We start from the raw sequence: 12,557 nt of genomic DNA, 5'->3' as shown, positions 1-12,557 counted from the left end.
GACCAACGTCTCAACGAGCTCAAGACACGCCACTGCAGTAAAACCATCTCCCCTGGGTCTCCTCTGGTCTTTGTGTTGAACAACTCAGGCCAGCCTTCATACAAAGCTCTTGCAGCTCCTCTTCATCCCTCTGCCCTGAAACCGACCCCCCACACCGGGCACTGCCCTGGCCACCCACCCGAGACACCCAAAGACAAGCGAGTTTTACTGCAAAACACCCCTGGGCGATTCCATCCTTGAGACTCACCTTCTCTCCAGCAGGACCAAGAGGACCGGGATCTCCATTGGGGCCAGAGCGACCTTTAGGACCTTCCGGACCATCCTCACCTCGGGGGCCAGGAGGTCCAATTTCCCCCTGTTAATCACAAGGCAAGTGTTGACGGGGCAGGCAGGTCCCAGACCCAGTGTTTGCTGACAGCAAAACCCTGATGGCTGCAATCAGATACTCCATGGACCTGCTAATACAAGTCCTGGAGAAAACTGGTCATCACCAAGAAGCTGAGACAAGACCATCATTGAGTAAATTGCAGAGCATTATTAGAGCACCGAGCTTTCATTCACACAGCCTGCCCATTATCTCCCACAACGGCCGTCTTTTCTGTGGCCCAATTATGCCATCTACACGCAGTGCCTCTCCACCAAACCGGCCTTCATTAGCTCTGATTGCAACGCACCCTTTTACCCACCTCCCGGTTCCCAAATGGCAGTTTGATGTGCAAGCAAGCCCTGGGAAGTGTTTAATTGAGGGTTGAACAGGGCAACTGGAGAAGAAAGACTGGGCTGGAGCTTTTGTGCTGAAAATCATTAGGAAATCTGAGAACCGAGAGGACCGAGCTATTAACGTGAATTGTTGTGACACTGCAGGCTTCGGCATACAAAACAACAGTTGTCATTTTGTCACGCAGGGTAACAGGAGATGCTTCCACGCTGCGAACACAGGCAGCCTTCTTCTCACTCACCAGAAGCTGGGTGGATGCAGATTTATCCGCCAGGCTCTCGAGTACCCCTTGTCCTTTCATTGCTCATCATAAAACACAAAGAGCTCGCTGGTGGGAACTGGAGCTGTGAGCTTTGTTTGAAGGAGCTTATGTCTACCTGCCTGTTTGGTGAGGACAGGGGCCACCTTCGGTCCCCAATATGCCACCTTCGGTCCTCCTTCCTTGGCAAGAAGTGGGGGCTGGAGAAGCTTCCAATTGCTTTAACTGTTCAATTACTCAGTTAAATGCCAGGAGAAACGGCGGATTTGATTTCTACTCTTACAAGCCTTCACACAAGGTATTCATTTTTCCTTTAAACACGGGGATGAATGACTGCAAAGCTCTCTTGATCCCTGGCAGGACACCAAGCCCCAGGTGATGCATCGCTCGGGGAGGGGACGTGGACAGCCCCCTGTCCCAAGGGCTGGGCGCGAAGGACAGACAGACGCACTGCAAAGCCACGGGCTGCGGCCGCTGCCCACATCCGAGCGTGACCTGGGGTTTCGGGTGGTCTGGGTGTTCCACTGATTTTAAGAGTTTTTCTGACTAGGTAACACGCCCTGCTGCTAAAGACGCGAGTCTGATCTAACACTCCACCCTGGCACTTTCCACAGCATCGCTTTGGTTTCTATTAAAGCGTGTTTCCAGTAACTTTACACTTCATGTTGATGGTATGGAAGCACATTAGACTCGGCAAATAAAGATGCCTACCAGATCCTAGATGTAATATTACGGGGGAATAGACATACTGGAAATAAATATATGATACAGCTGGATCATGCAGCATTCCTAGCAGTCAAAGCAGCAAGACAGGGCCCTCTATTATCACTCAGTTTTATTTTACCTCCAAGGTGGGACTGGCAAATTTAGGGATTTACAGCTGCTGTGCTTCAGGTGAACATGAAATTCCCGCGTTCCTGCCTCCAGGTTGGCTGTGCCAGAAGGACTCCGACAAGAGTCTCTCTCCCCAAGCCGTGCTTGCACGGTAACACACAGGCTTGAAAAGCAAAGCACTACAAGATCACGTCGGTCACAGGCTCTTACCCTGTCTCCTTTGATGCCCATATCCCCTTTGAAGCCAGGGAAGCCATCTTCACCCTAAATAACAGAGAGGGGAAAAAACAGACAAGGTGTATAGATGGAAAAAAAAAGAAAAAAAGACTTTTCTAGCCGCACTGTATGGCCCCTACCCAAGGAGGACAAGATTAGGTCCCCGACCGCCCGTCACATCGGCTTCTGTAAGTCTTTGGTGTGCACAAAGAGGCGTGGAAACCCAGCCAGGCTGGGCTCGCCCAGGTCCCCGAGGGATCACAGCAAGTATTCCCTACATCCCGTCCTGGCTGCAAGTCAAGATCACAAATCTGGCTTGATGCGAGTAACACCACCTTGCCAGTACTGGAAACCAATTATTTCTGAAGTACAACTGGTTTTATTTTCATGGAGGATGTTTTATACCATGCTTCGAGGCAACCTCTAGGACAGCGGCAATATTTCTTTCAGCCAAGAAGGTTTAATTGCTAAGCTCAAATCAATAATGTATTTCATCCTATAGCAAATCTCTCACAGGCAATGAAGAGACAGCTCCCAGAAAGACTTTTAAAGTTTGGAAGGTCCCTGCCAGGATTCCCTAGCTAAAACTGCCAGCTTTGCTGCCGAATTGCTGAGGGCAGGAACGGAGGAGCACAGATCTGTTTACGGGACCGGGCAAGATTTTTCTCCACCTCCTGCTCTTCCTCTGGGAGAAACCAATTGCATCTTTGAGACATGCAGAGAGAGATTGTGTTGACTTTCTTATTGACCTGGATTTCACAAGCTGCTCTGATGACCGGGCTGGGCAGCATACCCCGTACACTATCATCCAGCTGTAACGCACCACAAACCCTTCAGCTCTATTGAATCGCTCAAGCTGCAAGCTTTTTCAGGAGAAAATCACCCGGGTGCTGGACCCTGAGCTATTCAACAGCTGGCCCCAGCAAACAGCTCAAAACCTGAGCACGTCCCGGAGGCTCGATTACTCCCAGGTCTGAGCCAAGACACGGCAGAACATCACGGCAGGTACCCAGCCCGCACCCGCTCCAAAAACAAAGCGGTTACACCAAAGAGTCCTTTGGGTGCTGAGCCCCCCTGCTCATCTAAGAGAAACCCCTTGTGCAGGAGAAAATGTCACGGGGAGCATCCTGCGGGACCCGTCTGCAAAAACGCTCAGAGGCTGTCGAAAATCCATACAAACGCGCAGCGTTAACTCACCTTTTCACCTTTGGTGCCTTTCAATCCACGAACGCCATCTGCTCCCTTGCAGGAGATAAAACAAGATGTTACAAGGGTATAGGTAAGCTTAAGAGTGAAGGGTCATTAATCATGATGATTTTTGCTTCCTCCAATGTTGACAACGGGCATCTCTGCAAACTGTGATGTTCCTAAACATATTGCTAATCAAATATCAGCCGCTGACATCTGGCTTTTGGGTCACCAGTGAGTATCTGACAGTCACAAACCTCTGCTGACTTGATTTGGCAGTTGGGGTTGGTGGTCTCTGCCCATGCCCTGCCCAGGAATTACGTTTCCAGGGATAAAACTCACTATGAAAAGTTGTTCTGCCTATATTTTCCCAAAAAACATTTCCACAAATGCCTTTCCCGCATGCTGAGTTCAGTCGAGCATTCACAGAAAAACCAGTGCTCGAGCTGTGCACGGACACTTGGGAAGTGAATCCATTTTAAAATCTCTGAGCACAAAGCCAGTGATTTCCACGCTGCCTGCAGCGGGTAGCAGCACCGTATCTAACACCCCCAAAGGTTAAGCTTGGCTCTTTTTTACCATGGTGCTCACTCTGTGCATGCACTGGTTTTTTTTTTTTAAAGCATATTTTAGGCACCAAAAGGAGGAAAAAAAAGTAACAAGACTGGCGTGGGCATTTGTGACACGGTGCAGGAGCCCTCCAAAGCTTCACCAAGGCATGGTGTTCAGCCGGGAGGTGCTGAGTGTGGTCAGGATCTGCCCTTTGCTATGCCACCAGCCCAAACCTGTTGGACGCCCACGCTTCCCATCTATCCTGCCTCTTGGGATAAAACACCACCCTCAGGTATCTACACCAGCTGTACTGTGCAATGCAACTCTTACAATAAAAGACAGAAGCTTTCTTTTTTGAGGAATAGCATTTTGCTTGGGGTATTCTAAATTTTTTCTTCCCTTTAGCACGTCAAGAAAAAGTATAATTAAAAGTACATCAAAATTTGCGCAGCAGGACAGGGTTCTGGTAAGCGAGGCAAGATCTGAAAGTTATTTATAGCTGCAAACCCAATGAGACACGGTTTTTTCCGAACTGGAGGCTTGTGCAGTTAATAGAACGCTGCTTGTAGGAAGCAAAACCTCGTCTGTACGCACTGGGGGTTTGGTGCATGACACACTTTCTCTAGATCATTCTAATGTGGAACAGTTCCACTTTAGTGGTAAACACAACAGCTAACCATTCCCTAATGGACCACTACGTCTCAATCTGCAACCTTGCAAGAAACGAGATGAAAGCTTACTTTGGCTAAACACATCCCGCTTAGATTTTGAAGGCAGAACAGCAAATGGGTTTCTGCTATTGCAAAAATATACAAGGGGGTTTAAGAAGGCTTAACGTCACCTATAGTCAGTCCCCAAGCTGTGTTTATATCTGCTAGCACACGTCCCTGCAGATTCATCGGACCTTTGGGATGCAGGATGCATCTGCACCTGAACTAATACATTCTGATGGGCATAATAGCCAGAGCCGAATGGGGAAAAAAAATACCCACCGCCCTCTTATCAGCATGCAAACGCTGCAGGCAGCAGGAGCGAAGAAAGAGCTGGAATTCAGTCTAGTGAAAAAGCACGTTGCCGAGACGCAAAAGCTTCATCTAACAAGGTTTTGGATCAGGAGCATGAAAAACTTGCTTTGTTTTAGTAATAGGCTATTTTGTTTTATTAACAAGCCTTGTTAAAGTTTTCACATTCTGGCTGAGATTTACTTTGGTTGTAAACTGGAAACGATTGAAATGGGACTGAGCCGTGATCATGAAGAATTAAAAGAGAAATCTCTCCAAAGCGCTGGGTGATGCTAGGAGGGGTTATTGGAGTGCAGGGGACTTGTAATCCTCGTGGCCTGAGAGAAGACGCTGGACCAAGGCTCGCCCAAGCGGTAAATACAGTTGGTCACTGAGGTGGCCCTAAGTGCCCTGGTAGGGCATCTGCGTCCTCTGGCAGTGTCCACCTCCAGCACAAGCTGGAGAACTCGAGTTGAACAAGCAACGCCACGGACACCGTTTCTGCATCCTCCTTACCTTGACTCCGCGCGGTCCTGGATAACCGATGGGGCCCTGAGGACCCGGTGGACCCTGGGGTAAAAAAAATGCAACGAGAAAAACACATCAAAAATCAACACAAAGGTGCAGCAGTAAGGAGAGCGTGTGGAACACAAATATCCCAGCCATCTGGCTGCTTCAGACTGGGTGGAAATGGCAGCGGCCATCAGAAAATAGCTCAAAATAGCAGAGCTACAAGAACATCACCTCGAGCAGGTGCGCTGGGCTGAGCCAACGGCAAAGATCCGTACAATAGGAAAGGAGGATGAGAAGGGTCAGGATAGCAGCAACTTGTTAGAAAGGGGATTTATACATCAGGTTGACAGTTTGTGTTTTGGATTAAAGAAAAGAACAAGATCTCTGAGAGAGGAAGAACATGTTCGGCTGCCTCCCCCCTTCTAAACCATCCTGGTTTTGCAGTAATGCAGCAGAGCTTGTGATGATGATGATCACAGAAGGGAGTTATTGCCTGAGGCACAAGCCTCAGGGTGATGTCCTTTGGCCTCAGCTGTGTGGGAGAGGAGATGCTCACAAAGCTCCTTTCTGGCACCAAAAGCTGCAAATCCTCAGGGACACCACGAGCTGTGCTAGACGTGGTGCCTGACACGCGCCCTGCAAAAGCTCTCCTTCCCACCCTCGCTGCCACGCTGTCTTATACCTGCAAATAAATCACGTGCTTTTTTGAACCCAGTTGGCTTTTATTTTGCTCAATTCCCTAACTAAACAAATACCCTTCCACTTCTCCCAGCCCGAGACGGACAATTTTTTCCAGCCTGACAGCCAGACGGAGCCGACAGGTCCACCAGCATCCCAGACCTCGCACGAGTGTCGGCTGGAGGAGACCTGCAGCACCAGCGCCGCTCCGAGATCACCTCCCTGACGTTTGCTAAATGTTTCCCAGCCCTGGGAGCGCCGGCACAACTGCTTATTGGCTTCTCATATTCTGCAGAGGCCAACGTTTGAGTTTTCAGGCTCATGCGATGCCAGCCGGACAAACAGCTGCGGCCGTGGGTTGTGCTCACGCAGAACCCGAGCAAGGCTCAAGCGGACGTCCATCAAGCCGGACTGCGCCCTAATCAAAGACTTTTGGCAAATGTGATGTTTTTCAACTGAACAGCGGGAATGCAGATGGTAAATCTCCTGGACAGACGGATGACTGTATAATTCAAGGACTCCAGCCTCCAGCAATATTCTCAAAGATATTGTTAAAGAGGGACTTTGAGAGGGAAGGGAAGAAAAAAGACGACCAGGAATACAAAAAGAATTGTTTTCTGCATTCCCTGTGCCACGAAGGATATTTATTTGTGTCTGATTAAGAGAAGGCTTCCCTTCACAGTTTCAGTTTTCACGTCCACTTGGCTACAGAGCGCTGCTTGCCAGGAAAGCTGGAAGGAGCTGAGAAAAGACCAGCCCAAGCACCAGAAGAGACTCCCAAGCAGAAGAAAGCTGGGCTCAGCTTTCAAATATCAACAGAGCTTGCTTCTTGCCACCTCCACTGACCCACATCCCCTGGCTGCCCGGCCATCCCCAGAGCCCCATGGAGATCTGTCTCCATCCAGCTACCGCGACCTGGCCCTTAGCAGTGATGAAGGTCTTGTTGACACCTACCTGACTCCCCTTCTCTCCAGGAGGACCTTCCTTGCCAGGATGACCCTATTAATAAAAGAGACAAAGAGAAGAGGGAAATGGGTTTAGTGCACATCTAATGCTTCAGAAGCCAACAAGCTCGCTCAGGCAGCTATGATTTATTTGTAGGAGAACAGTTGCTCTCCAGGAAGCTCTTACTGATACAGCTAGCCTCCCTCAAGCCACCTTGCAAGAGTAAGCTTCCCCCAAAGGGAAGAGAGCAGCATTTGGGTCCTTAGTGGTATTTTACCTGGTTATTTATACTTTTACGTTTCACCACCTTTCAGCAGAGAAGCACAAACCATTTTGCAATATTCTTCACATATTAGAACACCTCAGCGAGTTCAGCAGCAAGCAGCATATAAATTTTGCAGATAGGAAAACAGGTAAAATTAACCCCGTGTGTTAGCAAACTTGCGAAGGTCACAAGACGCCCAGACTAGTTGGAGCCCCTCATTAATTTCCTAATTCCTAGAGTCCATTACAAGATCTCATGACAAATGCTCAGCAACCTGCATCCCTGCTAGACGGCGGCTGGCTGGATGCGGGCCAGCATTCCTCTTGGGATTTGATGCTGAATAACTCCACATCCAAGAGTTTCCAACACGTTCTCATTCACAGCCTTTAGAAGCCTTTTGCTGGGGTTGCAGTCAGGAGAAAACAAAAGTGTGAACTGCCTCAGATATAGCTTTGGAGGATTAGTGAGAAACGGGGGAAATCCATTAAAGTAGTTTTTAGTGTGGATTCCCCTACTGTCGGAACCAAAATGGAGCCAGGATGGAAGATGACTTTTTGGTTGGCAATGTCCGTACAGAAGCAATAAGGCCCCGCAAAGGCACTCACTGCACACCCAGGGACCTTTTATTTTATAAAGGTGATGAAAGCACATCCAGCTGCTCTAAGGCCACTAAGACCTTCTGCACTCAATGGTTTCTTTACTTACGAACTCTCCTCTAAATACACAAATGACTTTCTACCAATATAACAAGGAAAATCGTAAGAGTATTTTCCATCATCAGTCTTCAGAACCGGAATGTCAGACAAGCCGGGTTTCATAAAACAAGCTGGTTTAATAAAGAAACAAAATGACAGCTGCCATTTTTACACCAACAAAATGTAGGAGAAAATGCAATCTAAATTTCTCCTGGGAGTTTAAATGGCACCAAGAGCATCAGTGCACAAGGGTGGTTGTATAACCGTGCTTGCCTTCAGCTCCTGGTATCTCTCTGCACCCCAGGGGAGGCAAAACAGAAGTGCAGCAAGAATTCAAAAGCCTTTGTCCACTCTGCACTAAATCATCACCATTTTCAAAATGCCTATCTCCGTTACTGCTACTAAGATAAAAAATTGATGAGCAACTTAGTTGGCTTTCGCAGTGAGATGTGTCAGGCCCTCGGGGATTTTCAGATATCTTCCAAGACCCATTTCTATAAAGAGAACATGGGCGGGTTTTTGTGCTTAGAAAGAGCAACCCATACGCTTACAAACCCACAAACTGTCTACAAACTACAGGGCTACCTGTGGCAAAGGACCTGGGTCCATGACACACGTGCTCAGCTTGCGGGTCTTATACAGCCTTCAGTCTGCATAAAAATAGACCCGGTGTCTTCTCCAGCTGAACTTCCCTGGAGGCTGCTGTAGGAATTTCACATCGAAAGCTACAGCCTTCGAGATGTTCTGGGCTTTGCTTTAGCTGCTCTGTTGACTCAGCTAACAGCTGTACGAATGTTCGAAATGCCCTCCGTAGGAATGATAATCCCAGGGTGGGAAATGTAATTTTTTTTTGCCATGCTCTGCATTTGCATTAGTGGAATGTAACTATTTTACATTTGTCACTCGCAAAACCAGGTGCCTCTGAGGTGTGTAAAAATGAGATCAGGTTTAAAGGCCAGAGATTTTTAAGACCAATTTCCAGAGCAAGGAGCAAATGATGTTTAAAGTAGGATTAGGAGGAAGCTGCAAGAATACAACATTGACATGCAATTTCAACCTGTTCTTATCACCGTTCTGCAGCAGCGCCCAGCGGCCCGAGCGAGATGAGGACCACCCCGTGCTGGTGCTGCGGTACGCATAGCCACACACACACAGGAGACCGTCCCTATCCCAGTGAGCTGCTAACCTACATAAAACAGAGAGGAGAAACAGAAGGAGGGGAAAGAGAGGCCCAGAGAGATGGTGAGAAGTACCTAGCGCTGTGCTGCGAGGCCGAGCAAAGCTTGGAGCGGGGACAGGGCTTCTCAAACTCAAACCCTTCAAACCCAGCCGAAACGCGGGCAGGGTGAGCCTGACCTTGCAGGCTCGCAGGCTTCACGTGCCCATGGTGCACCCCAGGGTGGATGGGTGCAGGATCAGGCCCCACAGCCCTGGTGCCAAGCAGAGACCCCGGAGAGGATGACTTACCGGAGGACCATCTGCACCAGGCATGCCAGGAAGACCGGGTTTGCCCAGCGGCCCCTAAAAACAAGCAGAAAATCAACAGCTGCAATGGTCAGAGTCTCCAGAGCATCGGAGGATGGGGCTTTTCAGCCACATTTCTTGCTTTTCCCAGCTATGAAAGGCTGCAGAGAGGTGAGTCTGTTGGAAAAGCTGCCGTGACTTGTAGGGAGTCTGCTTATTTCTGTGGGCAGAGTCGTTCCAGCATCCTGGGATGCTGCAGCGTTAGTGCCGGCACCTCACACGTACAGACGTGATATAGCAACGAGAGCAAAACAGGAGACGCCGGGGCACGAGGCATCAAGCTGCTGTCTTGCCAAAAGGGCACGATACTGTGCCGGAGGATACCAAACTCTGGGGCTCGCTGCACCGAGAAACACCCATTCTTTGGTGACAAATGGCAAAGCGATTAACTGGCAAAGGAACAGCGGAGCTGCCCCAACTGACTGTGCTTGCTGCTTTAACACCCTTCAATGATTACCTTTTTAATTAAGCAACCCCCTGATTTCTCACACCACCGAGGAGTGCCGCTGCTGTTGCGAGCGTGTGACTCAGCACTGAAACCCGAGAGCCCTTTATCTGGCAGAACTGCAAATGTGCTCCTTTCACAGGAGAATTATTGATAATTTGAGTCCACCCCACGCTGCCAACACAAGCAGGGAATTCTCCGGGTGCACGCGCTGGGATGCACGCTGCGTCCCTACTCAATGGGGGCTGAGCAAACACCCGGAGAATTACTGCTCTGTAGGCAAAACTGTTCCCCCTTGTTTAAATCCCGATGGTCCCAGGGCTGCCTGGGGGGAACCGAGGCCAGCACCGACCCCACGTCAACAGCAGTGGGAAATCAGAGAGAGATGGAGCAGGCGGGGAGCGGGGAGGAGGCAGAGGGACGGGATCGCGGCTGAGCGAGCCAAATCCACGGGCTCTTCCCATTACCATCCCGCTCAGACTTCCAGGCATTTAGCCCACAGAAAGAGACAATTTTCAGTCCTCTCCTAATGTTTTCCCATAGGCTGCCTTCAAAATGTTTCTCTTACGATGGGAAATGAATGCAAATACTATGAATTAGAGGTAAACCATGCTTTCTTGTCTCTCTTCTGTCTGGAATGAGGTGCATTAGACTTTCATAGACACGGCTGCAAACAGATGTTGAATATGGGGCAAAGGAGCAGCTAAAGTAGCAAATGCATATTAATGGCAACAGTTGTCTTAAGTCAGAGCTGCAGTATTTAAACGTACTTTCTCTCCTGGGGGACCGATTGCGCCTTGTGGACCTGGAAGACCCTGTGAAAAGAAAAAAACTAGGGTCATTAAAGAACAAGTTATTCCTTCCAAATGCATTTTGGCAGTGCCTCAGCTGAGCATCTTTCTGGTGTCTGCGACGGCTGGGGATTTCCCCAGCTCCATTCATTCTCAAAATGTCTTGCAAGACACGATAAAATTTCATTTTTGCATGGCATGCCTCCTCTGGAGAGCTGCACCGCTCCTCCGTGTGCAGCCAGGCTCATCCCCAGGATGGAAACAGAGACGCTCTGAGGAGCAAGACTTGCTGAGAGCCGTAGAGAAGGCTGACAGCAAGGCTTGGACATCTGTATTACCCATCTGGCTCCAGAGCAACTGGACCGCGGGATGCTAAAAATCAGACATGAGCCACAAGATGTGGCTCGGCCGAAGAGACTGCTTGGACCTTGGTTGGGCTTTGCACCACAGCAGTAAAAGCCAGGTGAGAACCAGGGGGATCTGAAACTGGGAGCATTTTCAGGAAGATTTTGGGCCGGCAATGCATCGTCAAGCCAATTCCCAGCAAATTCCCTTATTGCTGGCCCCGTCTCTGGCAGGGGAGCGAAGCTTGTTCAAAATCATCATTCCTTTTTCCTACCCATGGAAAAGGAGTTTTCCTCTTACCTGAGCACCCGGGTTACCCTGCTGTCCTGGGGGACCCGGCTCACCTTGAGGACCCTGCAAGGAGACAAGGGCAGAGCTGAAGGCAGGAAAGGCAAGAGCGGAGCCGGTGCTTCCTGGGGCACCGCGGCTCCTGCCCCCTGCACAGCCCCGCATCCTCTCGCGGCATCTTGACGCCCTCTCTAACCCGCTGCCGGTAACCGAGAGCTCCTGGGAAAGAGAAACAGCTTCTCTCCGCGGTGGGATAGGGAGAGGTGAAGTTATTTCAGGGCACGCTCACTTCTCTGCACGGACGTGCAGCCCAAATGAGCTGAGCAGGGCTTTGACGCAACCTGGCTTTGCCTTGGCTCTTCTGCAGGGAGTCCATTTCATCCCATTAGTACCAAGTATGAGGCACATAAAGTTTTTTTTTCCCCTCAGTTAAATTACTATATTTTGATATTCATTAGAACAACACACATCTCGATGAAAATGTTTGATCTTTCATGGGGAAATAATGTGTAATTCCACCAGAAATTATAATAAATTAACATCCATTTGCTGTAGGAAGATACTCTCTGTGGTTTTCACGGGCTCTGATAGGAATCTAGACCAGGCTAAAAAGCAATTAGCAAATCTAATTTAACAGAGTACGTTTTACTCTATATATTATCTGAACTGTCGGTGAAATTTGCAGTAAAAACTTACCACATTCCCCTTGGGACCTGTTTGTCCATCCATACCAGCCACACCCTGAGAAAGGATTTAAAAAACAGCACTAAGAAAATATCTCGTTATTTTGCAGCGCAAAAGCAGAGAAATTGCCATAAAAATAACACAACACGAGGAGGCCCTTTGGACCGCATGGAAAGGGAACAATTTTCTAAAGGTGTTTGGTAAAGCAGCCAATTCCACAAATCCATTTTACACTTTAAAAAGCCATTTCAGTGTTTTCCCCACTGGTTTAACCTGCCTGCGAGGCAGAATCAGCGCCAGGTCGAGCAAATCCTGGCTAAGTACCGCGGCCGATCACCTCTGACAGCGAGCAGGCATGGAGTAGCAAATGAAAAGGAACAACCGGACAAAAGACCTCGGCTCAGGACGCGAATGCATCGTTCAACAAGGCAGCGGGTGAAGGCAACGGGGCTGCGCCGCCTCGTGCCAAAACAAAAGGCAACCGGGGTCAAACGCTCCCTGAGCATCTTCATTAAGGGGGTAACATGGTACATGGTCATCTGGAGACGTCCCGGTGGGGGTTCCCCTGCCATCGTTTTGCTCTGGTGAGGCAACTTATCTGGGTGTAACGGCATGC

At 49.2% G+C, this 12,557-nt stretch overlaps 1 protein-coding gene across 2 annotated transcripts in view; it reads right to left on the bottom strand.

The window, feature by feature from the left end:
• Positions 1-12,557, bottom strand: part of COL5A1 (collagen type V alpha 1 chain) — a 162,141-nt gene that overhangs the window by 40,722 nt on the left and 108,862 nt on the right. For both annotated transcript variants that reach the window (XM_075519479.1, XM_075519480.1), the window contains exons 22-30: positions 11,954-11,998; positions 11,270-11,323; positions 10,604-10,648; positions 9,332-9,385; positions 6,914-6,958; positions 5,285-5,338; positions 3,225-3,269; positions 2,022-2,075; positions 248-355 (exon numbers count right to left, since the gene is read on the bottom strand). In XM_075519479.1, coding sequence (XP_075375594.1) covers positions 248-355; positions 2,022-2,075; positions 3,225-3,269; positions 5,285-5,338; positions 6,914-6,958; positions 9,332-9,385; positions 10,604-10,648; positions 11,270-11,323; positions 11,954-11,998 — 504 coding nt within the window. The remainder of the gene's footprint in view (positions 1-247; positions 356-2,021; positions 2,076-3,224; positions 3,270-5,284; positions 5,339-6,913; positions 6,959-9,331; positions 9,386-10,603; positions 10,649-11,269; positions 11,324-11,953; positions 11,999-12,557) is intronic.

This window comes from Mycteria americana, chromosome 17 (genome assembly GCF_035582795.1).
Source record: "Mycteria americana isolate JAX WOST 10 ecotype Jacksonville Zoo and Gardens chromosome 17, USCA_MyAme_1.0, whole genome shotgun sequence".
Taxonomy (NCBI): Eukaryota; Metazoa; Chordata; class Aves; order Ciconiiformes; family Ciconiidae; genus Mycteria; species Mycteria americana.
The sequence above is the reverse complement of the archived record's forward strand: the minus strand, read 5'-3'. Positions and strand labels throughout refer to the sequence as shown.